Genomic DNA, 27,828 nt, shown 5'->3' with positions numbered 1-27,828 from the left:
TTGTCACGTTGTAAATTCTTTAACTGTAGATTCAGCAGTTCATGAGGCTTAGTGTAACCATTTCGACTAATCACCTTTGCTGTCCAATCAGTTTTAATCGATCTGCAGCATAAAAGATAATACACAATGCTTCTGATTTTCTCGGCCCGAGCTCTCTGGTAGGATTAAGGCTTTTCTGTAGTGTCTATATGGTGATATTTTTCTTTCTTCGGTAGCGAAAATGGGGCAGACGGTCTAATGGTGAACTGAGTTGTGTGTATACGGACCTTTCGGTCTGACGGATTATACACAAACTCCCAGCTCAAGTTCATACCGTGGGTTCAGTTCAGTATCAAGTCATTCAAGCGAGCAGCGTAGTTTTTACTTCTCTTTTCCTTTTTTTTTTCGTCCTTTCTGTGTCGTATGTATTTAAGTAGTCATTGCTGTTAAATTGTTTATTAGGAGTACCAAAGACCTTGATAAATTCCCCAGGAATATCTGAAGATGTCAATGAGTTTATTATAATCTCTAGTGTATTTCCAGCTGCAAGCCGGGCATAAACCTTCGTAGAAATAAACCAATCAAAGCGCGCGTTATATATCTGCTGAAACGACACCTGAAGGTCAAGGTAGTTATTGTCTTAGATTGCAATATTTGGCATAACCGACGCCGCCGATATCACTACATCGTATTCCAGGTTCTTCTGAAATGAATGCATAACAAACAAACACTCACATTCTAAATTCCCACAGCTTATCACATACTGTTTCATTTCTATTTGAAGCACAATGGATTTCTTTCAGAGATCAAAGCAGAAAAAATTACGCGCCGAAAGAGAAAGAGTCGTAATCTATGATCAGTGCCCTAAAACAGGAAGGAATTCTCATTTCCTCCTCTAAAATTGAAAATTCACAGCTCTACAATGCGCCAAGGAAGCGCCTGCTACACAGAATAAATACTGTAACATTCAAGATTTCTTTTATTTGCAGTGCATACCTACTTACAAGTCAATTGTCTTATTACTTAAAAAATACAGAAATTTCTAAAAATGTAAAAATAAAAACGATAACAACATAAATGGCTTCTGTCTTAGATGCATTCTACTGCATTTCGCTACTATAAAACTATATAGATATATAAAAACGTTTTAAATTATGACATTATACTTTACTAGCTTCTAATTGAAACTATTAAGCTTCTGTTTTGTATTCCTGGAATTCTACTGCAATGTTTTCTTAAAACCCAGTCAGTAACGGCCAGCCATTCTGTTTGCCAGCTTTCACATAGCTGGGATACCAGCAGTCACACCACTTTCAATACCACACTCATCAGTACCACGGCGAATCAGGAAAAACCCTGATAAATCAAACAATTACATTAACCATCACTTTTAAGACTAGGTAACTCATAACGTTATCAGTGCCGCAGAAATATAGCCACTAAATCAAAGCCAACACAATGTTAAGGAAGCAATAAAACAAAAAGGTACAAGAATTTTCAAGATTGAGAGCAATTACGAAGGGCAAACTTTTATAATATAAATAAATATACAGTTCACACACAGAATGTGCAGTGAATGGTACGTGTGAAGGAGCAGGACTCTTTGACAAGACACTGTATTCTCAGAGTAAGTAAAGGTTTCATGATACAAAAATAGTCCACTCGGCTCTAAAACTCTGCTTTTTTGTGAGGATCGCTTACGTTTTAAGCTTTCTAGCGTAGTTCATGCATAGATTTAACAAAGGTTTACAGAAAAAGGTGTATTTCCTTTGCGGTTTTGAAGGTATAAAACAAGAAAGAGTTCACAACAGTAGTTACACGAAGTATACAACAACAACTTCGCGTTACAGTCAGCCATTTTTATAAATGCGCCTAACAGAGATCTATTTAAGGCTACTAACGACCCAAACAGGTCTTGGCCAATTTGAATATCAAAAAGAATCTGTCTTCGCTGTTTCTAAACATTACATATTACTATTCACCTAAGACAGCGTCTACACCTGTGAAAACGCAGCTTTAATTCTACGGTTAGGCCTACCGTCTACACTACTCCGTCACGAAAACGGAGCTTTTCGTAAACGCTCTTCAAACAGGAGGAAACACCAGCTTTTCGTTTGGTGGGGACGGAAAACATTTTGAAAACGGAACTTTTCGAAAACGAAGTGCATCATTTGAGTTCCCCGTCCGAGTTTTTCCTCAAACACAAATCCAAAACATGCGGTGATTGTTGCGTCTTTGAATTCCTCCGGTGTAGTGTGGACGGAAAACATTTGATGCGTTTTCGAGGAAACCTTCAATTTCAAATTCCTCCAGCGTATCGTTGAGGGGGGTGGGCGGGAGGGGTGGGGGCTTAGACATAGCCATGTATTTTACAGGGCTCATTATGCTGTCATAAAACACGACAAAAATTAAGAACACAACAGAATTTTGGAATGCTAATATAATTATTAACTATTTTTCTCAAATTCTCATCATTTTTAAGCTGTGATTAAACATGGTTTTTAACCAATCAGAGTGTGCGCAGAATTCGGCAATCTTTATTAGAATTTAACCGTAACATCTGCACTTGAACTCACCATCCATTCCCCACTTAGGTCCCCACGAATTGGCACAAATCTACAACGACAATTAATGAACATTAATCTCACGTAATTTAAACGTGATTAAAAATATAAGGCACGGTTTAAACGTCGCACATTACATGTGCCGAATCAAATACTAATTTTAGTCGACTCGAATTAATAAGTTCGGCTGATTTGATTTAAACGTCGCATTTTTTGTCGAATAAAATTACTGAGCGCTAGCGACGTGTTCATTCCCAGCTGACTCCGCTACAAGTTTCCCACCAAAGCGGCTAACAATGGTAAGGAGCACATTTTGCGTTAAGACCATTCATACCTTCCAAACACCATTCGAGCAAACAAAATGGGGCGATTTATAATGCAGATAGCAGTGCATTACCTTTTAAACTCTGCTTTTCGTTTCACTCTCCTGATCAAATTCAAGTTCATAGACTTCGTTCTCCATCTTCTACATAACTTTGCAGAAGAGAAGTAAGAACCACCGCACACACTATTACACTCAACAGTGGCCATATTGCTTTCCTGCTCCGCATGTCATGTAGCACAGAGCGGTTTTTACTTGAATGCCGAAACTTAAGCTTAATTGGTTTTGCATAACTACATTACACGATCGGAGCGAAGCAAGAACCACACATATTGGCATCTTCAGCAGCCTTCCTTCTACGTGATACATCTCCTGCTGCAACTGCCGCGAAAAATTCCCTTCAGCTTGTTGTGCGCATGCCATGCAGCACAAAACTGTGGAGTTATGGGCAAAATATAATTTAACATAATTTATGAATTAGATTCGGCACATGTAAAATGCGGCGCTTAAATCAACTGTCGAACTTCAGTCGTATATTCGACTACATCAGTCGAATATTCGACTGAACTCGCATTTAATTGAAATATGTCGCATTTAATTGATTTAAACGTCGCATTTTACATGCACTTAATTCAGCAATTAGATTCGGTGCATGTAAAATGCGACGTTTAAACCGGGCCTAACTGATCAATTTAATATCCAGAATTATTATATGGCTGTGTCTCACAAGGACTGGGAACTACCGAATTCACGAATTTGATTGGCTGATATCGATATTGACCGCGGTCTAGATTTTCCCATCTAGACCGGTAAGTAAGTAAGTAAGTAAGTAAGTAAGTAAGTAAGTAAGTAAGTAAGTAAGTAAGTAAGTAAGTAAGTAAGTAAGTAAGTAAGTAAGTAAGTAAGTAAGTAACCTTTATTTAAACACGATAAGTAATTAAGCTTGCAGCTTGTGGGGTCGTGTATAAATAAACAATAAAGAATAATTACAAAATAAGAATTAAAAAAAAAAAATTTACAATGTAAGATGTAATCTAGTTTACATAAAAATTTGTAGGCATCTAGACCGGCATCTAGATTGGTTTCATTTTGCGTTGAAATTGTAGCAAACTAAAATACAAAAATGTTCACCGTTTTCTTTTACTTTCTTCTCAATCATTTATGGAAGTGCCAAAAAGCCTGATGACAAAAAAAACAAGTAAAGAGGACAAGCACATTCCGGCAGGTTTACGTTAAACTCATCTCCGTTTGCAAGCAAAATGTCAGCAAACCAGTTACATTAAACGAATAAAAGTTTTCTTCTTTGCCATATAATAAACATCTTATTAACCGAGCTAAGTCATACAGACCTCCTGCTCGGTTAATAAGAGCTAAATAATAATAACAGTTATTCTTCGAAAGTAGAATAAACGGAAAACTACGTAGCACCATAACAGATACTAAAGTAAAGTTTGTCTTTTTGGTACTAAAATGTCTTGTGAAAAGTGCGATATGTCGGCATTACTGCTTTCATCAGCGTAAAAAAGGTGTCAAGTTTTTCAGGTGTGCAAGGACAGCAGTAGTGCCGAAACGTCGGACTCTTCATCTGACAAATTAGTGCCCAAGAAGGCAAACTCACTTTATGTATAAAAACTAGTCTTTACTGATGCTTGAAAAGTTATTAAGCATTAAAATTCCTAGAGAAGTACAATGGAATAACGATACTAAAGGACTTACAATAAAGCGACATGAAAGAGTCAATGAATAGTAAAACTGTTGGTCCAAGTAAGAAGTCCAAATAAGGACACAGAAAATCATACCCAGTAATCAACACCTTCTTCAGAGCGGCCCCATCTACAAAACATTAACAACTAAGTATCAGTACTTCATCTAGATTGATCGTCTGGGTGTGTTCAGTTCTGAAAAGAACTGTTGTTGGTGACTGACGTTTTGACAACCAGCTGAGTGGAAGTCATCTTCAGAGGCAAGTGAATAGTGTTTTTCAGTCAGCGGTGCTGAAAATGTTCCCCAGCCTTACAACAAAACTATTTTTAAAAAAAACCTCACAATTGACCAACTGCATTGTTATAGATGTTATAGACGTTATAGACGTTATAGACTGGAAATCTTGGGAGTCAGTGAAGCTAGGTGGAACCAATTCGGGGAAACTGAGTTGGCAACAGGAGAGCTTTTCATATACTCGGGGAAAGGGAACAAAGATGATGTCCATGAGAGAGGGGTCGGTATCGTATTGTCAGGGCACGCGAAAAAGTGCTTGATGGAATGGGAACCGTTTGATGATCGCATTATTACAGCCAGAATTAACGCTAAAATTCAAAAGATCACAATCATACAGTGCTATGCTCCTACGAACAATGATGAGACATATGAGAAAGAGGAATTTTACAACAAACTGCAGGCTGTGGTCGATAAGGTTCCGAATAGAGATATCCTCATCGTAATGGGCGACTTTAGTGCAAAGGTTGGACGGAATAATGCCAGCATTGAGAGGATTATGGGAACGGAAGGACTTGGAGATGTGAATGAAAATGGCGAAGAGTTGGTGGATTTTTGTGCATTGAACGGTCTAAGTATTGGTGGAACTCTCTTTCCCCATAAGAGGGTACATAAAGCGACGTGGATATCCCCAGATGGAGTGACTGAAAACCAAATCGATCACATTCTTATAAGTCAGCGATGAGAACTTCACTGCAGGATGTGCGCGTAAAAAGGGGAGCTACTATTGGTTCTGACCATCACCTTGTGGTGGCCTCTCTGAAGATCAAGCTGGCTGCAAGAAAGCCGTTCGTAAATACAAGATGGAAATTTGATGTCATGAAATTGAGAGACCCTGACACAAAACAGGCCTTTCAAATTGAGTTGCAAAACCGGTTTGAATCCCTATCCCTTCAAGAGGAAGAAGAAGAAATAGTAAGAAATCCAAGCGGGGATGAAGATGAACGGGCCCAAGATACTGACATCAATGCACAATGGGAGAAAACCAAGAAGATACTTGTTGATACATGTGGAAGTGTTCTCGGACGTATGAAAAGGACTCGGAAGGAGTGGCTGTCTGACGAGACTTACAGGAAGGTTGAAGAAAGACGAAAGGCGAAGCAGATACTGAATGACGCTCGAACGAGACAAGGGAAACGTGAAGCAACCAGATACTACAATGAAAAGAATAGAGAGTTTAAGAAATCTTGCCGAAGAGACAAAAGGGATTTAATTGAGAGCATTGCACGAGAAGCAGAAGACGCGGCTAACAACAATGATCTAAGAACACTATATATGACAACACGAAAACTTAGTGGGATAAGATGCAACCAGAATCGCCCAATTAGAAGTGAAGATGGAACTCTCTTGACGAAAATGGAAGATCAGCTCCAGCGATGGAAGAGGCATTTTGAATCCGTATTGAACAGACCAGCCCCAAGCCAATTACCAGATCCTCTGCCTGCAGATGTTCCCCTGAACATCGGCACCGGACCTATTTCCAAAGGAGAAATAAGATCAGCCCTCACTCAACTAAAGAATGCCAAAGCTCCAGGGATAGATAACATCCCTCCTGAAGCATTGAAGGAGGGAGGTCCTTGTACTGTGGAGGCACTGCATAGAATTTTAACCTTCGCATGGGAGAAAGAAGAGATTCCAGATGACTGGAAGAGAGGTCTTCTAGTAAAGCTGACAAAGAAAGGGGACCTTAGTCGGTGCGGTAACTGGAGGGGAATAATGTTGCTCTCGATACCCAGCATAGTCTTAACCCGGGTCATATTGAACCGAATGAGGGTGGCGGTTGATGAAGCCCTGAGAGATGAGCAGGTGGGATTTAGGAAGGATCGCTCCTGTACCGATCAAATTGCCACTTTGAGAATTATTGTAGAGCAATCAATCGAGTGGTCATCCCCCTGTACCTGCTATTCGTGGATTTTGAGAAAGCCTTCGATTCTTTGGATAGGGAGGCTATGTGGAGGATTCTTCGTCATTATGGCATACCCGACAAAATCATCAATATGCTCAAGGTTCAGTATCAGGGCTTTACTTGCCAAGTGCTTCATGGAGGAACTTTGACCAACCCCATCGAGGTCAAGACCGGTGTGAGACAGGGGTGCCTTCTTTCGCCGTTGCTATTCCTCATGGTACTTGATTGGGTGACGAAGAATGCATATGAGCGTAAACGTTTGGGACTCCAATGGACACTGACCCAACGCCTAGAAGACTTGGATTATGCTGATGACCTTTGCTTACTAACACACCGACTAGTTGATATGAAAGAGAAGGGAGAAAGATTACAAGAGACTGGTGGGCAGGTTGGACTCAAAATCAACATCCAGAAGACAAAGGAGATGCGAATTGGCGTGAGGCAACAAGAATCGTTGGAACTCCACGGGGAAGGTGTTGAAAGAGTGTCTGAGTTCACGTATTTGGGAAGCATCATTAGTGAAACTGGCGGAACTGATGAGGACATAACAGCCAGGATCAGGAAAGCGCAATCGACATTCTCAATGCTTATGCCTGTGTGGAAGGAAAAATGTATCAGATTGCAAACGAAGCTCAGGATTTTCAATACAAACGTGAAGTCTGCCCTTCTTTATGGTTCGGAAACATGGAGATCGACAAAACTACTGCCCAAGAAATTGCAAACCTTTATCAACAAGTGTTTAAGGAAGATCCTGAACATCCGCTGACTAGAGGTCATTTCAAATGAAGAACTATGGGAAAGGACACGGCAAATACGTATAGAAGAAAGCATTATGAGAAGAAAATGGAGATGGATCGGGCATACGCTACGGAAGCCTGAGAATAATATCACCCGTTGCGCTCTCGAGTGGAACCCTCAGGGGTCTAGAAGAAGAGGTCGCCCAAAGCAATCCTGGAGGCGAAGTGTGATAGCTGAGCTCGCCAAGAATAAGTTCACGTGGATAGAGGCAAAGCGAACTGCCAGTAACAGAGTTAGGTGGAGATCCATGGTTGACGCCCTATGCTCCCCTTTAGGAGCGAAGATGGCCTAATGTAATTATTAGATGTTAAATTACACGTAAGGAAGTGTATTCTATGGCGGTCGATATCTTGTTTAACGCCATAAGATTAATAAAATTATGGCAGTCGTTAGACAGACAGTCACAGACACTGTAAGCTACTTAGTATTAAAAAGATGAAGCAAATTTCTCTTGAAAGTGTTCACCTGATCACAAAATAATTGTCCAACTTTTCACAGTTGACTATATCAATGTGTACATGTATGTGTGTGATGTAAATTCTGCAACACAAGGTTAAATGAACAAAACAGAAAAACAGAAACAAACCCCAGCATCTTAATGGCATGACCGCCAACTGCACCACCAGTTGTGTGTGAATACACACCACCCTGATAATTAAAAAAGTCTTGATACACCGTGAAATCCGCTGAAATAAAGAGAAAGATTATTCAGACAATTTAAAAACATTGGGCGCTTAATCCATTCAACCAAAATTGCGAATTTATCAAGAGGGAGACAAATGGTACAAAAACAATTCCTCGTGATGTTTCCGGAAAGTTCCAAGATTGTTGAATTTCCCAAATGTGAACCATTCAACAGAAAATCATTTTGAAATTCAGGAGGAAAAATCAAATGGAACGAAAATTCTCGGCAAGTAATCCAGAAACGAGCAGGTTATACTCTTTTCCAGATTACGAAAAATAGTGCTGTTCCATTCGCCACCAGAAATTTTTCTGGAAATTCAAACTGGAATTTCCCGTTGAATGGGAAGTGCCCCTTATAACCAGACACCTTGACACAACCAGAAAATATAACAAAAAGAAGATAAAAACAAATGGAATAGAAAAAAAGTAAAACTTTTATTGAGAAAAGGGATCACATCTGTTATAATCCAAAGGATCACAGATAACCTTCCAGCAATTTGGGACACTAATTTACTGCAACCTAATCACATACCATTCACAAAGAAAGGTTTAATATCATCAACACAACATATCTCTCAATCCAAATCCAATACACTAAGCACCAGGCCACAAGGCCTTCCACAAAGGAAACAAATAACTACACACACATGTTAATAAAGTTGATTTTCACAATTATAATATTTTAACAATGAATTCCATGAAAGACAACATTATAAAAACATTCTGAACATTTTGTCCAGCACATTTCGATTAAACACCTGTGGTGATTTACTCTTCACATCCAGTACAACAAAGTGATAACTTGTATCACAACATCATACCTTCAACAGGTCCATTTGTCATGATTTCAGTCTGAATAGCTTCCACCTCAAAAAGACAAATAACACCTTTGCTAAGTTGCAATTCAACTGTGTGTGAATAAGCTTAATATGTTTCCCAAACCCCTAAGCCACTTGAGGGAAATGTTGGGGTCAGTTTGCCTTGGGACACTTACGTAATCTAACGAATTACCTGTGTTTTACAAATGAAGTTTGAAAAAGCACTGCTATCCTTTTAAAAACATGTTGCTGTTCCCTCTCCCGAACCCAATGCAATGTTGAATCTCAGGAAAAATTGCAGGTACTAGTTTTCAATATTGTATAAGGGGAGAGGGGAGAGGCTAGGCAGGTGAAGTTTTATTCATGTCTGGCGTGTGTACAAAAGCGTAAAAAGTGCAAATTTGTTCCAAGACTTTGGTCCATGATTGTAGTTAATATACACTGCACCAATACTTAGCTTAAATAGGGAAGAGGGGGGGGGGGGGGGGGGATAGAATAAAAATCAAAGATACTTGTAAATAGCTATTACTGGCTACCAAAAACAAATCAATAAATAATCACATAAACATGACATAGAGTTAAAATGTATAAAATGAAATGAACTGTTACGATATTAGTTATGGATTTTGCTGTGGCTAACAACAGTTTTCAGTAATTTTTCACAAATTTAAGGCGGCTCTGAACCCACTCCCAGGACTGTTTTATTAACTTTTAAAAATTATAAGCTGATTGCAATCCAGTAGTAAAAAACCTGGGGTCACCAGATTCTATTTTTTGAGTTTTTTTGCACTTAAAGCAAAAATCATGACTTGTTTACCAATGTTTTGACATTTGTTTGATACCATTATCAAACTAGCATCAACTGAAAAAGAATGGTGGTATTGATTCATCAAAGATGCAATACTGAAAAATGCTGGAAACCATTGTGAGTCACCTTTCAGTCAACAATTATAACACTAATAAAACTACAGTTTTACAATTAATAGTAATACACTGGGTAATATGTAATTATGTGTACACAGAATCTCTATACATTCTTTTAAATGAAATAATTACACAAATTATTTTCATAGCTCAAGACCTGTAATTAAAGGATCTAAAATTTATTTATGACTAGACTATGAGTAGTCCCTCTTTCACTTAGTCCATTGTGCGTGATGCGAAAGAAAACCGCAAGGAAAAAAATGGCCATCCGAAATCCTTTTGCGTGCTCCTTGCCTCCAGGATTTCACACGGCCATTTTTTTCTAGCGGTTTTCTTTTGCGTCACGCACGATGCACTAAGTGAAAGAGGGACTACTCGTAGGCTAATTTATGACTGTTTTAAGTGGTGCTCAGTCTTCAGGTCACTGGTTCAAGGTAATTCTATTTGATTGCACCTCTCTCGGTTGTGTGGTTGATATATCACCTGACAAACACTATTCACTTGACTCTGAAGATGACTTCCACTCAGGTTGTCGAAACGTCAGTCACCAACAACAGTTCTTTCCAGAACTACACTCACCCAGATGATCAACTATACGAACTACTGATACTCCTGGGTTCAAACCATTTACTATGATACTTTTTTTTTGGAGGTCTCCTCGCTGCTTTTTGAGTATTGTCAATACCTTTTGTTATTATTTATGTGGCAAATAAATGGCGATGATGATGATGATATAACTGAAGAAATAGACAAATATATAAGAAATAAAATAAGTAATTTTGAAGGAGAGTACTTACAGTTGGGGCCACAGCATATGCATTTTTTGTGTGGTAAGCCCTTGGCACTCCAGAACCACTAGGGCACTGAGATGTCACTGTGCCATTAAATTTGCATACTCCATCTTTTGCTGTATATGGACCATAACAATCCACAGTCAACAGGCTGGTAATCAAAAACAAAAAGACGAATTAAGACACAGGTGAAGATATGATCCTCACAGTTATAATGATTTTACATGTAAAACTTAATAAACAATTACAAAGAACCCTGAAAGGATTATCCAAGGCACTAAATGTACGTGATGCTTTATCAAACCACATATCAACATAAATACATAGTTGAACTTTGGATCATTCAAATAGTTTTTTGGACATTAATTTACCTGGGCAATCTTTGGCAAGAATTCTTATCGTCATAAATGGAGACTTGGGCATTTGTTACAGTCATTTAGGTTTTGTGCACCCCAACCAAAGAAATTGTTTTGATTTTCCAACAAACCACACACAACAAGTGGGAATTTAAATTGGCTTTAGGGTGAAATGTTTGCACCAATGTCGTACTCTGCATATGGTATTTCATTAACTGCAAATTCAGTATCTCAGATAAAAGTATTCAATGAAATGTCTTGAAATATGATTAATAACTGGCTGTTATGATTTAAGCTTACAACTAATGGTAATTTTCTTACTCATATATGGGATGTTCCTTTCCCTCCACGCATGTCCAATATACACGAACAGATACCAATCGTCAAAACACCCTCACCAATTGTACCATTGGTAAATGATCACTGTTCATCAAAGAAGCCTCACAGTTCATACCATTGGTACAAATGAAAAGCTCCTCAGTTGATTGGTGAACCATTTGTAAACTGCATCTCATTAACACTTAATATTCTAAGTCCCCACAGTGAGATGCATTTCACCAATGGAATACCGATGGCTTGAGTGCCATTCCATTGGACTCCATTTGAGCATATTGGACAACCCTCTTCCTTTCACCTATAGACTGTGTTTCAATTATAGGATGAAAATAATTATTAATCAAGCAGTCTCCTTCACACATGTAAACCAAAACAGCACTGCAGAAAGTATATTTTGCATGGTTTAATTTGTAATTTGTACAGCTGGTCAATTTGTTCACCCTGTAAGGGAGACACAATATTCATACAAGTATAATCGACCTCATGTAATCATGTAGAAAAATATGATTTGCATTATTGTTTATTAGACATTGATTACTATGCAATGGAAGAGATTTTCTTGAAAATTTAACTATAAAACACTGCGACAATATGGAAAAACTTAAAACCATTTTGGTTTAAAAACGACAACACAGGGCTCAATTTGAGCCCTGTGCTGATTACACAGAAAGACTCAATTCATGCCAAACTTTTTACGTGACTCTTTGCATGTAAATATTTTATATTATATATGTTTTAGCACTTTTCAGAATTTTTTTATCAATTTTTTATCATTGGTTTCTTTACATTCGTGTCTCTTAGGAATTCTTTGTTTATATTTAAATTTGAGCCCATTTTATTCACTCAGTTGACTTGACAATGATGTTAAGTGAACGTGGAAACGTTGTCGTTGTTTTTAAACCAAAATGGTTTTAAGTTTTTCCATATTGTCGCAGGGTTTTATAGTTACTATGCAATAAATGTAAAATCCCTGTATGAAACCCACCCAACTTCCTTCATGTAATCCCATGCCAATAATGGCCAGCCACCTTCACAACCATCATTTCTTGTATCACAGTCAACAAGCTGCTGTGCCGACAACACCACATCAATTGCATTGTTACTGACAATAGCAAATCTGTCAGACAATGCTTCTGCAAACCAAATAATACGTCTAAGTTATTGATCTTTCAACCTATATCAGTCACTTTTTGCTTGTGTTCAATATTCTTTTTGCAACAGTTGGTCATGCGACCAAACATACTGATTTAGTCATTGGTGATGCATAAATGTTATCAGAAATGGAAAGAACATTTACAAAGCTTATATATGTACATGCAACTTTTTAGGTTCATAACCTTTAAGAGGAAATTTTTATAGAAGTTAGAAATAAAAGGATTAGAATGAGAAGAAGATGCATTTCCCTCCAGTCATACTCCAGGGTTTTCCATACAAATTAATCCTTGTAATTTTCCAAGTTTTTCGAACTGCCATATATAAAATCTCTGCCTTTCAGTTTAGCGCCTGGAGTTTTTAATTCTTCCTAACATTTCCCCATACTGTCTCCAACTGTTCTATAAAAGCAGCTCCCTTTTGTAGTGATTAATACTGGAAATAACTAATTAATTAATAAGGTCTTCTGGAGGGCAAAGCGTCCTTGCTTCCATGCAAAACCTTCTTATTTTTGCAATATTCAAATCATCAACCTTACATAGCGTTGGTCTAAAAATTAGTGTGCTCACCATTTAATCATGCTCTTTCCAGTTCTGAAATTTATGTAGCTGTAGCAAAACGTTTAGAAATTATCGGTCACTTGACCAACTGCTGTAAATGGCCTATTTGGGTAAACCGTACATTGTTTGAGCATATACGTGAGAACATGAAGGTGCAAGATGATTGGACAAAGGCTATGATTGTTTAAGTACCGAAGAAGGGTGATTTGACTAAATGCGACAATCCCAGGGGAATCTCCTTACTCTCTGTACCAAGTAAGGTTCTTGGTAGGCTGGTTATTGAACATATCAAAGAGGGCATTGACCCAAAGTTGAGATGTGAGCAAGCTGGATTTTGGGAAGGGAGAGGACCTATTGGGCATGTGTTTATCCTCAGAAACATCATTAAACAGTCCATCGAGTGGCAAACACCACTGTACATCAACTTTCTGGATTTTACAAAGGTGTTTGACAGCTTGGATTGTAGCAGATTATGGAAGATTCTGGGACATTATGGGATACCAAGTGAGTTTGTAGATTTGATCAGAGCAATGTATGAGGACAGCTGCTGTAATGTCATTGATAATGGTAAGATGTCAGACTGGTTTGATGTCAAAACTGGCATTCCTCGGGACTGCATCATGTCAGGCTTTTTGTTTATTGTGGCAGTAGACTGGTTGATGACAAACACCTTAAGACAGTAACACAAATACATTAACACAGATGCAGAGGTCTTAGGTGACGTCACATTACTAGCCTGTAACTGCGCTCATATGCAGTAGAAATCAGGAAGGTTACAAGCTGTTGCAAGTTTCACTGGATTAGAATTCAACACTAAGAAAACCAAGATCATGAGGCTTAATAGTAAATCTCAGCATCAAATCTTTATAATGGAACACCCTTGGAGGATGTGGACAAATTTGTCTACTTTAGTTCTGAGAGGAGAGGATCCAGCAGAACAGAGACAAATATCAGCAGGAGGCTATCCCTCGTTAGAGGTGCCTTTGTAAAGCTCAAACCAGTATGGAATTCAACAGCTTACCGCTACAAGACCACACTTAAAATCCTCAATGCTAATGCCCTAGCTGTTCTACTTTATATGGCACAGAAACATGGAAGATGACTGAACATGATGCCTGCCAGTTGGACAGATTCCAGAGGAGGTGCTTAAGGAAAGTTTTTTTAATCTTTTGGTCAGAAAAGATTACAAACAAAGATTTACAGAAGTTGGGATGATGCCTGTTTCTGACATGATTACAGATAAGCAGTGGAGATGGTTATGCCGTGTTCTAGGCCCTGAGAATATCAACAATGCTAAGGTGTCTTTCACATGGAGCCCTGAAGGTAGAAGAAGAAGAGGTACACCCAAGACAACTTGGCATCGAATGGTTGAGAGTGAATGGTGCAGACTTGGCTTTGCCTTGTGGACGCAGATTGAAAATATGGGGAAAGACCATGCAAGGTGGAAAGAGTTGGCATGTGCCCTTACATACCATCCTGAGGTGTTAGAAGTATAATGATGATGATGATGATGACTGTTAGTAGCAATTCTAACATGGCTACGAGGCTTTCAGGTCAGAATTGTAATTCTTTTAATGTTCTTTTGTTTCTCAATTCCCAAAAGACACTTGGATACAAAGAAAACAACTCCACATATAGACATGTGCCCCGAAAGCCTCGGAGCCATGTTAGAATATTGATATATTGAACATGGCCTACAAACGAAAAAATAGCATGCATGTAATCAGGACATCAGTGTTTTCAGAATAAGCAGGTGTTGGTAACAGTCACCAGGATGAATTTGTCACAAATTCTGTTGCTGGCAATTTCAAGTATACATGTATTTTACACTTAGTTGACATATTATTTCACCCACCTGAAGCTCCAAATGCCCAGCAACTTCCACAATCTCCCTATAACACAGCAATAAACATGTATAAAAAGAATAGTCTTCATTTGGCGTAACAAATAATATGCTTGGATATAAGTTTATCCACTGACATTATCTGTTCAGTTTAAAAATAATACCCTTCATTTGGCAAAACAAATAATATGCTTGCGGCCTTGGATATTTATCCAATGGCATGGACATTATCTCTTCTGAGAAGTGAACACTGGGAGCTTTGAGAACATTAATCCAAGCATATTTTTACACCAAATGGAGGCTATTGTGTCCATTATACTTCAAATTTTTTCTGCAACACGGGCCGCAGTTTTGAAACTTGGGGAAATTGAGCAAATGGAATCATGTGATGCATTTAGACCAATAGTGCACAAACAAAAATACTTGATTAAATAATGCAGTGGAAGCCCTCGTAAGCAGACACCCTTAGGACGCAAAAAAGCTGTCCATAACTGGAGCTGGCTGCTTATGAGAATAGGTTCTTGTAAGTAGCCACTAGAGTTGTAAAGGAAAGATGGCCACCTACGGTAGTTAATGTCCAGCTTACAATAAACATTGGGAATGCAAAGATGCCACCAAGCTATTTTTTGTTTTATTTTATTGCTTAATTTGCATGTGCGATGCCACAATAATGGCAATAACTGCATATACACAGTACTATATACTGCAGTACTACAAGTGGCTCTTAGTGATTAAAGAACCAATCATAATTGAAAGGCCGCATGCAAGAACGTCCCCTAGATTTTTCAGCCATTTTTGAAAGTGCTTAAAACTAGCTGAATTTTGGCATGTGGGCTTCGTTTCACCTGAGAAACATTGCCCTGAAGTTTTTTTCGCTGGGTTGCTTTTCGTTCTCGAGAAATAACGTATGCAAAAAAGGCACACAGGTTGGAAAAACCGAGTGGTTTATTGCATACGCAATATCTCGAGAACGAAGTGAACTTTAGCACGAAAACTACGGGACATTGCTTAACATACCTGAACGAAACTGCATGCGAAATTTGGAGCGTTTTCAACAAAGTTCACCTTTGATTAAAATACCTGACGTCCTTTTCCTGCCGAGTCCTTCAAATAAACGAAGCCAGGCCTTTGTTATGATAAACAGAGCCAATCCTTTGTTATAATAGCCAAGCCAAGCCTTTGTTATAAGTCGAAGTCTCGCCTCGGTTTATTATAACAAAGGATCAGCCCGCCGCAACCGCAAGGACTTTGATTTTACTTAGAAACCAGCAAAATGTCAATTTCACGCTGCTTATATAAGCTCAAATTTGTTGATTTCAGGTCAAAAGTGCTTAAAATGTTGACTCATGTTAACGCGCGATGGCAAGGATGTTGATTTCTCTTAGAAAGCACCAAAATGTCAATTTTACGCAACGTAAAAGCTCAAAAATGTCGATTTTACATCAAAAAAAGGTTTAAATGTTGATTTCATGTTAGCCCGTGACGGTAGGGATGTTGATTTCACTTAGAAAACAGCAAAATGTTAATTTTACGCAGCGTATAAACTCAAAAATGTTGATTTCAGGTCTAAATAGGTAAAAATGCTGATTTCACGTTAACGCGTGACGGAGAGGATGTTGATTTCACTTAGAAAACAGCAAAATGTTAATTTCACGCAACTTATAAACTAAAAATTGTTGATCTCAGGTCTAAATAGGTAAAAATGCTGATTTCACGTTAACGCGTGACGGCAAGGGTGTTGATTTCACTTAGAAAACAGCAAAATGTTAATTTCACGCAACTTATAAGCTAAAAATTGTTGATCTCAGGTCTAAGTAGGTAAAAATGCTGATTTCACATCAACGCGTGACGGCAAGGGTGTTGATTTCACTTAGAAAACAGCAAAATGTTAATTTCACGCAACTTATAAGCTAAAAATTGTTAATTTCAGGTCTAAATAGGTAAAAATGCTGATTTCACGTTAACGCGTGATGGCAAGGATGTTGCTTTCACCAGCTTTCACTTAGAAAACAGCGAAATGTTAATTTCACGCAACTTATAAGCTGAAAATTGTTAATTTCAGGTCTAAATAGATTAAAATGTTGATTTCACGTAACGCGTGATGGAAAAGATGTTGATTTCACTTAGAAAACAGCAAAATGTTAATTTCACGCAGCGTATAAGCTCAAAAATGTTGATTTCAGGTTTAAATAGGTAAAATATGGCAGCCGGAAAATAGTGTTAACATCTGGAACTTACTTTGGTTATCTGGGACAATGATTATCTGCACTGCACAAATAAACATCAAATAAGCACTTTTCCAGATACAGCAACGTCTTAAATGGCTAAAAATCACGAGATAAATACACATTTTTCAACAAACGCGATGGTAGCTTTATGTCACGCACCACCTAACAGATTAACAAATTAACCCTTCTGCGCAACGTACGGGTCTCCATACATCTGCATGTCCGCTGATCCCAGAAGTTCAAAACACTACAAATCATGCCGATATGAAATAAAATCAATGCAACCTGGATCACAGATCTATGTTATAATCGATCGCTACTTGTTGGCCATTATTATCTTTAAATGAAAAAAGCCGAAACAATCTAGTTACCAGTTCGAGAAACACGAGCAGAACGTGATCGCAATGCATGCCGGGAAGGGTCTTTACACCTTGTGCGCGGGAAAACTTGGCAGTCGATACAAGACAAATTTTATCACTCAAAAACCAGTTCTCGCTTTCCAAACTTTGATACTAGCAACGCTTGGCAAATGGGCCACAACTCACAAGAGGGTATTTTTCTTGGGCAAGAACTGCTCTTGGACTTTGCTGCCTGGCTCGATCTGACTTTGAACGTCGATAACACGATTACCAGCTACCTTCAAAGTTTCAGAACACATTTTGATTCTTTAAAACGTGCTGATGACTTACGGGTTTATCGAGGCTTTATGATGCCTCTCAACCACCAGGCAGGCACACAAGGTACTTTAACACAATGCTTAAGATATTAGTTGACAGAGCTCTAATGCGGCACATCTCTTTTTCGTTCGATGGTATTTTGTTTGCCGCTCGATCGATTCACGTGTTGTGTTTACGTCACAATAACCGATGTAAACAATCTGTTCCCAGATTTCCGGTCTATATACTATTTTCCTTTGACTTTAAGACAGCTAAGATTCAGTGGAATACACTATAAACAGTCTGCCTGTTTGCTGTTCAACAAAATAATAAGGTTTCTTTTGTTTTTTGTTCAACAAGAGATCTCCAAAAGATGCCGCTTGGAAAACTGAGCTTTTTGCATACGTTATTTCTCGAGAACGAAGAGCGCCCCAGCCAAAAAAAATTCAGAGCAATGTTTCTCAGGTACAACGAAGCCTACATGCCAAAATTCAGCTATTTTTGAACACTTTCAAAATGGCCAAAAAATCTAGGGGACGTTCTTGCACGCGGCCTTTCAATTGCTGCCAGCATTAACATTAGCATCAACAGTCTAGCTGCAGCAAAAAGCACTGATACAGTTTACAAAATTTAATGTTTTTAAGTATCTTTCAAAGTCAGGCCCAATTTATTTCAAGTGTCCATTTACAGAAGCTTAAAAACAAAGGAAAAGTCTAGATCGTAAGCCCACCAAGTGTCTGCGGCCGCTTACAAGAATGTCCACTTACAGGAATGAGTAATTTAACACAGTGTTTGGGAGTTTAAATGGGATTTTGTGAAGGCGGTCGTTAGTAGAGCTCTCCACTTACGAAAGTGTCTTTTAAGAGAGCTTCTACTGTAGTTAGTGTTTTCTTTAAGAAGCTCTGCTCCCTACAATTTAAGTGGTTCTGGCCAAAGTAAATGTTACCTGATCTCTTATATCATGAATGGACCCAGGCCACTTTTGGCGTGCATCAAAGCTGTCTGGAATGTCACTGGCTACATCTTTTTTAAGAACCTTTGGAGGAGAGTCTTTGGGCCATGCACCATAACTGCCAAGCATATGTTTGACGTCTGCCCAGTCCATACCTGCAAACTGCCTGTAAACAGTAGCCTCCCACCTATTCATAAAACATTCACTTAGATAAGTTATAAATCAATTCACTGTGTGAATGAAAAGCTTATGTGTATTGTTCTGTCTTGGAAATTGGACGTGTATGCAATGGTAATAATTAAATTCCACAGTACTATTAATACAACTGACAATCTGTAAAAGATAAAAGTCAGGTTTAATTCCATTCCTTTGAAAACCCTCCAAGTTACGACCATTCAAGTCACCCATGGCGATTAGAATTTTGGAGATGGTGACTAACTTGAAATGGAAGTTACCAGCCCGGCAACTAAAATCAATGTGACAAAATTGAGAGCTTGGGCAGACCATCATCCAGTCTGAAAAAATCCTCTGAGCATTATGAATTTGCTTGTGAAAATAAGTTCTTCTGCCATTTTAACTTTAGCATATGATAATTTTTATTTTACCCTTGAGAATAAGATAACAAGTTAGAGTGATCTGATAATTTCCCTTCAAAAAGAAGCAACAATGCAAAAGCTCGGAAATAGCTGATAATGGAAAGGTAGACAGTGATCAGATTAATTGAAGAAGCTAGTCATAAAAGGGGATAAGTGACGATTTTGGTTGCTTTTCTTTTTTCTTGCTCCAAATTAGCTGAATTTTTGCATGTGGTCTTCAATGTAATAGAAAAACCTGGTTCTGTATTTTTGTCACTGGTTTTTGCTTTGTTTTCGAGTTAAAACGTAGGCAAAAAACTTGGCTTTTCCTAGCCATGTCTTTAGGAGTTTATTTGTTGAACAGCAAACAGGCAGACTGTTTATAGTGTATGAAGTCAAAACCAAATGCCACAGCATATAGAGCGGAAATCTGGGAACGGATTGTTTACACCGGTTATTGTGATGTGAACAAAACATGTGAATTGATCGAGCGTCAAACGAAATGCCATCAAACAAAAAAGAGATGTAGTTCGTATAGTGTGATCGTCCGGGTGAGTGTAGTTCTGAAAAGAACTGTTGTTGGTGACTGACGTTTCGACAACCTGAGCAGAAGTCATCTTCAGAGTCAAGTGAATAGTGTTTGTCAGTCGATGATCTTATAAGTCTGGTCCGTTGAACGTGATTGGTCAGTATAGCCATGATGGTATTGGCTGAAAGACTCATGTAAAGTTTGTCATCAGTCATTGGTGGGTTTCGATCCGTCTATTGTTAGTCAAGTAGGTCGGTTTTGGTCCGTGTATTGTTAAGTCGGTCTGTTAGAAGTCCGTTTGTCGGTTTCGTTTCTGTCGTGGATAAGTCGTTTGTAAGGCGCCGGTAATTGTTGACATCTGTTAAGAGGCGTTTGTTCTAGGTTAGTGTACCAGCTTTCCAGAGTCAGTCGTTGAAAATAGTTTGTACTGTAGGTTAAGCACTGAGCAGAGTCCCAGTCAATGTTGTGGTTTGTCAGTTGATGATGTACAGCAATGTGATTGTTGGTATCACCATTTCTCGTGGCTCGTTTGTCTTCAGTCAGTCTCGTGTTAAGGTTTCTGCCAGTCTCACCAATGTAGGAAGCCTGGCAGTCGGAGCATTTGATCTTGTAAACTGCTCCCTGTCTGTCGTTAGGTTCGTCTCTGTCTTTCACGTTGGTCAGTAAGTGTCGTAACGTAGTTGTAGGTTTGTGGGCTACACGAATGTTGTAGGGCTGTAGGATCCGCGAGATGGTCTCAGAAGTGCCCTTAATGTAAGGTATAGTCACTGTAGTAACAGGCGTAGGGTTCCTGTTCGTAGTGTCAGCTTCAGTAGGTCGGTAAATGTTTCGTCTAATAAACTCAGCGTTGTAGCTGTTTTTGTGAAAAACACGTTCAAGGTATCTGTTTTTGTCACGTAAGCTGTCCGGTGTGTCACAAACTAGTTGCGCTCGTCTCGTCAAAGTCTTAATAGTCGTGGCTTTGTGTGAAGTTGGGTTGTAGGATGATTCGTCAAGTAATCTGTCGGTATGCGTCGGTTTTCTGTACACTGTCGTTCGTAGTTCGTTGATGTGCCACATTAGAGCTCTGTCAACGAATATCTTAAGCATTGTTTTAAAGTACCTTGTGTGCCTGCCTGGTGGTTGAGAGGCATCATAAAGCCTCGATAAACCCGTAAGTCATCAGCACGTTTTAAAGAATCAAAACGTGTTCTGAAACTTCGAAGGCAGCTGATATACCGTAATCGTGTTATCGGCGTTCGAAGTCAGATCGAGCCAGGCAGCAAAGTCCAAGAGCAGTTCTTGCCCAAGAAAAATACCCTCTGGTGAGTTGTGGCCCATTTGCCAAGCGTTGCTAGCGTCAAAGTTTGGAAAGCGAGAACTGGTCTTAGAGTGATAAAATTTGTCTTGTATCGACCGCCATGTTTTCCCGTGCACGAGGTGTAAAGATCCTTCCCGGCATGCATTGCGATTACGTTCTGCGGACGTTTCTCGAACTGGTAACTAGATTTAAACATAATAATGGCCAGCAAGTGGCGATCGATTGTAACAGATCTGTGATCCAGTTTGCATTGATTTTATTTCAAATCGGCATGATTTGTAGTGTTTTGAGCTTCTGGGATCAGGGGACGTGCAGATGTATGGAGACCTGTACGTTGCGCAGAAGGGTTAATCTGTTAATCTGTCAGCCCTATTTATAGAGCGTTTTCACGTGGAGTCATCAAATTCTTAAATCCAAAACTAAACAGCCACCAAAGTTGTTATCCTCATCAGGCATAAGAGGTACCAGCGCATTTTGAACTTGGAAGTTATGGCGGTGCGTGACATAAAGCTACGATCGCGTTTGTCGAAAACTATGTTTTATCTCGTGATTTTTTAGCCATTTAAGACGTTGCCATATTTGGAAAAGTGCTTATTGAAATGTTTATTTGTTTCATTTTATTTTCATTTACACCTTTTTTTGACCTGAAATCAACATTTTTGAGCTTATACGTTGCGTGAAATTACCATTTTCAGGAGCCCATCATGGGCTCCTACCATTTTGCTGTTTTCTAAGTGAAACCAACATCCTTGCCGTCACGCGTTAATGTCAAATCAACATTTCAACCTATTTAGACTTGAAATCAACATCATTGAGCTTATGCGCTGTGTGAAATTACCATTTTGCTGTTTTCTAAGTGAAATTAACATCCTTGCTGTCACGCGTTAACGCGAAATCAACATTTTAACCTATTTAGACTTGAAATCAACATCACTGAGCTTATGTGCTGCGTGAAATTGACATTTTGCTGGTTTCTAAGTGAAACCAACATCCTTGCCATCACGCGTTAACATCAAATCAACATTTTAACCTATTTAGACCTGAAATCAACATCATTGAGCTTATGCACTGCGTAAAATTGACATTTTGCTGGTTTCTAAGTGAAACCAACATCCTTGCCGTCACGCGTTAACGTGAAATCAACATTTAAACCTTTTTTGACCTAAAATCAACATTTTTGAGCTTATACGTTGCATGGAATTGACATTGTGCTGGTTTCTAAGTGAAATCAACCTCCTTGCCGTCACGCGTTAACGTGAAATCAACATTTAAACCTTTTTTGACCTAAAATTAACATTTTTGAGCTTATACGTTGCGTGAAATTGACATTTTGCTGCTTTCTAAGTGAGATCAAAGTCCCTGCGGTCGCGGCGGGCCGATCCTTTGTTATGATAAACCGAGGCGAGACTTCGACTTATAACAAAGGCTTGGCTTGGTTATTATAACAAAGGATCGGCTCTGTTTATCATAACAAAGGCCCAGCTTCGTTTATTTGCAGCCTTGGCGGGAAAAGGGCGTTAGGTATTTTAATCAAAAGTGAACTTTGTTGAAAACGCTCCAAATTTCGCATAGAGTTTTGTTTAGGTATGTTTAGCAATGTCCCGTAGTTTTTCCGCTAAACTTTGCTTCGTTTTCAGGATATTACGTATGCAAAAAACCACTCGGTTTTCCTAGCGGCGTCGTTATAAAGCGAAGCAAAAACCAGCGGCAAAAATACAGGAACACGTTTTTCTATTACATTGAAGACCACATGCAAAAATTCAGCTAATTTGGAGCAAGAAAAAAGAAAAGCGACCAAAATCGTCACTTATCCCCTTTTATGACTAGCTTCTTCAATTTGTAAATGTATCAATTTTGAGAAGAACATCTTGTAACTGAGTAGAAGCAAAAAAACTAGACAAGCCAAATTGTTTAGTGATCAATAGTGTGAACATTTGCTGTAATTGATTCCTTAACCCACTGATGCCTGTGCTGGCCATAACCATGGTTTGGGAGTGGGGTCTGGGTTATGCCCCCCAGAAAATTTTGAAATCCTAGACTTGCAGAGAGGCATTTTCCTCCAATTTGGAGCACAAAAACGGATAAATCAGTTTTCATAATATTTTACTGATTACATAACAAGTTGTTATCACAAAAATTTCTATTCAGTATTCCATAATTACTGGCTTCAATAGGTTTCTAGCAAAAAACAAACTTGCAAGAGTTTTTTTTTTAATTCTCTGCTTCTCTACCATCAATGAACAAATGTGCTGTTGGCAAACCACATGAGCAGAGTTCTGCATCTATACCCCAAAAGAGAGTTACATGTACGCATGTAATGTGCAAGTTGGCTTCTTTCCATTGCTTTAAAAAGGAATTAATAGCAGAGATTAGAAAACAGCCCTAAGAAAATATGCGTGCTAATTGGCTAAAAATCGTGTTTCTGTATGTAACTCAATAGAAACACAGAACTAGCACGAGCTGTTAATGTAATGATGGCACAAGCAGAGACAATTTACATTTTGATGATCAAAGTAAACAACTTGTTTTCCTTTTAACAGACAATTAAGAGCCAGAAACAGAAAAAAAAAAGAACATTCCCAAGCATAATGTATTTCCGAGACTATTTTGCTACTTTCATTATAAATTTTATCTAGCGATGAACCATGAACCAGTGAGTTCCACGGTAAGTGGATTTCAAGGCCAGTTTCAGACCATTTACTCTTGTGGGGAAATGCGAAGTACATTTAATATTTCATATAATGCAAAAAAGGCATTTTAATGTTGAGGAAAAGGTCGTTGTTATTCATCGTGGTAGATGCAATAATAAAGTGTATTATCGTTTGTCTTACGCACTGTCTTTAAGTAGGACACGACACTTCAGTCAAACTTAGTGCGACCAAAGGACACTGTCAACCCGGCTAAACAAGATGGTGTTGTCTACAGGATTCCCTGTGAGTGCAGCAAAGTCTACATTGGGGAAACAGGGAGATCTATGCAGGAGAGGATCAAAGAACACAACAGGGATATACGACTCACCCGTACCCAGACTTCCGCTGTTTCTGAACACAGCGATGAGACCGGCCACTATCCTATCTGGAATGAGGTCAAGTTTATTGATCAAGATCCTCACTGGTACACAAGTAGGGTCAAGGAAGCTATTCCCATAAGACTTCACCCTAATAACATCAACAGGGATAGTGGAATTGAAATTCCTGAAGCATGGATGCCCACGATCAAAAAACACAACAACAGGAGAATGGTACAACAGCGGACCACTGAGGGAACAGTTACTCGCCGGAACAATGGAACAATAGGAGGATCGAAATGCACCAATCACAGCCGACCTTTGTGAATAAATGATACCGTGCAATCAGTCGACCTTATCACCTTAAGAAGACTAGCAGTAAGCAGTCGAAACTTTTGTTGAAGTTTCCTTATATAGATAACTGAGTACATGTATTTCACCTGTCCTTAGCAAAATTATTCTCAACAAACTATTTACTCCGCATTTCACAGTGCTGTTTTGACACCCAAAATAAATAAACTCTTTCAATATATTGCGACTCAAATTTCACGTGAAACTCTTCTCCAGCAGAGCAGAAAAATATTGAGTTATTTGCCATGTACTTTTGACAAATTTCAAGTGGGCTTTCATGCATAACAAGTTTTCATAATGCATAATAATATTGAGAAAATTTACTTTGCAATTTGAAGATACAAGAGAGATACAAACACCTATAATAACTGGTAAAATTGTGTTTTCTATGACTTGAAATAAACTCAGTTTTTTAGAAGAATGTTAGCCTCAGGGAAATAGTATGGGACAGCAACTATTTAAATTATTGATGAAGCAGCCCAGTAAAGCTCTGTTTATAGCTGGTCAGTTTGCCCGGTGCCCAGCTCTTAATGAAACCCCTGTGTTGCAAATGCCTTTTTGAGTAGACTGGAGCTAATTGAGCTCATATTCAGGCTGAAAATGTCCAAAATGTAAAATAATACTCAACAAATGTTGACAGTTTTTGTCACACAATTTCCTGTTTCTTTACTTTTGTCATGCAATCTTCCTTATGCAATTGTCTTGTTATTTGCACCAAATTACTTTGTTATTTCTTAGCTAAGTTAGTTTATTTTGCTTATTATACTCTTTATTAGCATTAGGCTTATTTTAGTTTGTTTATTGTATTTCAGTGTCACTCGTTCCCGTTTATTTTGTTCCTGTAGTTATTTTCTCCACTATTTTTGTCACTAAGCTCATAAATCGTACACTCATATCTGTCGTTGCTATGTCGACCGTTTTGGCCGTCTTACACAAGAGTCAACAAGAAGATCTGTTAGATCTTATAACCGCGCTTTTAAAATTTAACTGTTTGCTTAGCACTACCGTCGGAACGCAGTGCACATTCCAAAGCGGTCATTGATGATTCTTTTCTTACCATAGACATCACATCACTTGATCAACAAAAACTGTATTATTGCACCATCAGTGGTAGCCATTGACAAATCTCCGATGATGTAATGGTCTTAATCTAGAACTTTCTTCGGGATATGTATGGGCATGAACAATATGAACGACACAATAATAACACTATTAACAACAGCTTTCTTTCTTAAAAGTCATGATTAAATTTAATTGGTGTTTTCCACGAGTAAAGGGCTAGCAAAGTAGTCACACAAGTCATATAAAAAAAAACCCTATCCCGACCGATGTATCGATTTTGGTCACTCCAGTGACCACAGATTGAAAATGTGACAGAAAATTGGCGTTACTTTTGATTCTCACCAAATTTGTCATATCCCCCCCACGGGAGAATTTTGTTAAGTTAACTAATTTAGTATGCAAGCCACCGTAATGGCGGTCGCAGTCGGCGAAATGTTTATTTGCTCAAAATTGGGGCAAAATCTTTCGGAGATGGAAATCAGGACATTTGTAAGGATACAGAAAGTAATTTGGGACCGGTTGCTGGCTTCTAAGGCTGAATTTATCCAGAAGTAAGCTGTATTTTCGTTTTCATGCCGAAAGCCATGCGATGAAATATTATCGGCTTGTTCTGCTGTCTTGTTCTGTTTTTCTCTTGGTCTGTTTTGTAGCCCGCCGAGGCCAGTCTTTCGTCTAAATCAGTTGAAAAAAGTTCGAAAAAGATGTTCCCAGTCACGTTTAAGCTCGCAGGCGATAATTCTGGAGTTTTTTGGCCGAAACGTCGGCTTTGTTATGTTGGTGTTTTTCAGTTGCTATGGGCGACTGTTGCTTCCTTTGTTAGGTCAAGTCTGGGGAGTGAGGTCACAAAAAAATTCTAATTAATTCTGGTTTTGTTCGATTTCGCTGAAATTTTAACACGATAAAGCTGGATTGTTAAGGAATAGATTTACCGTCTGCCGATGTGTGGTAGCTATTAACGCTGAAGTGTTATATCGCTTCGAAGTCAGGGTTTTGAAGAGATTTTTTTTGCAACGTGTAGGTTCGGCATGATTTTGTAATGGGAGGTTTCGGTTGACCCCGAAGGAAAAAATATCTGGAAAAGGTCATTTCAACGACGATTCAAACGAATATAAATATGTATATGTTCCGAGGTAAATTTCTGGTGAAAGAATATAATTTTTGACGAGCGCTGGGTTTTTAATTTTTTCCCGCGAAAGATGAGATTTATTAATGTTTCAACAGCTTTTGGCGAGTAAACATCACAGGTTGCGGGACTCAAAATTTGGCCGAGTGGAAGCTTGGGTCTGCTCACACAGAAGTCGAAAAAAAAAAAACCACGGGTAAACCATGAACCGCGCTCAGCCCATGGCCGCGTGGTTAAAAAAAAACCACGGGTAAACCATGAACTGCGCTCGGCCCATGGGCGCGCGGTTAATAAGATAGTGCAAAAGACTGGGAAAGCTCCTAAGCTACGCATTTACGCATTGCAGACCTATTTTTAGGCGCTGGAATGATTCAGCATCTTTGCAAGCAAGGAAATCAGCTACAGGACATTATCATAGATGTAGAAGCGTGCAGCTACCAGATTCTGCCTAACGTAAGGCTTAGATATGCTTTTGAACTTGGTACATTCTTAGAACGTTTGCTAAACTAAGCTTGAGCTGAAATGTAAAGTTTTATGAAACACACTTAATTGGCGAGTACTTCTAACTGCTTCTAAGCTTTTGTTTTACACTTACCCCACATTTAAAGTGTTGATCGTGTTTACCATCTCCGCAGATGAAACTTGTAACTCTCCATGCTTCCCCAAAGCGGTGCAAACAAACCCCAGCAACAGATAACCCACCAGACGATCCATTCTGCTAACAGTCCACTCGAATTAATGCAGGCGCTGCTTACACGGAAACTCGAAATATGCAGACAGTCACAAATGAAAGCTCCTGACAGTCACGAGGTGTGTCACATGCATATCGGCCGGGCATATCGGCTGACGGAAGTTGTAAACGTCAACTCCAAACCTAAGGAACGTGAACCACTATGACGGAAGGATTCCATCGACGAAGAAAAACTGGACAAGTTCACACTTGCCCATGACGAGTTTGTCGGGGAGGGTAGAGGTGGACGAGTATCTAGGAGGAGAGGCTGATGGACCCCGAGCAGT

At 38.9% G+C, this 27,828-nt stretch overlaps 1 protein-coding gene across 1 annotated transcript; it reads right to left on the bottom strand.

The window, feature by feature from the left end:
• Positions 1–940: 940 nt before the first annotated feature.
• LOC110048188 (uncharacterized) lies at positions 941–27,731 on the bottom strand. The gene is made up of 10 exons (XM_089292664.1): positions 27,407–27,731; positions 18,859–19,051; positions 15,041–15,077; positions 12,459–12,606; positions 10,788–10,932; positions 9,070–9,115; positions 8,151–8,250; positions 4,665–4,698; positions 2,556–2,595; positions 941–1,335 (listed from the first exon to the last, which is right to left on the bottom strand). The coding sequence occupies exons 1-10, from the start codon at positions 27,523–27,525 to the stop codon at positions 1,259–1,261; spliced, it is 939 nt and encodes a 312-aa protein (XP_089148790.1). The 5' UTR covers positions 27,526–27,731; the 3' UTR covers positions 941–1,258.
• Positions 27,732–27,828: the final 97 nt, after the last annotated feature.

This window comes from Orbicella faveolata, unplaced genomic scaffold, assembly GCF_042242905.1.
Source record: "Orbicella faveolata isolate gen_17 unplaced genomic scaffold, um_ofav_v1 contig_24, whole genome shotgun sequence".
NCBI lineage: Eukaryota > Metazoa > Cnidaria > Anthozoa > Scleractinia > Merulinidae > Orbicella > Orbicella faveolata.
Note: the sequence above shows the minus strand (reverse complement) of the source record. Positions and strands in the feature narration are given on the sequence as shown.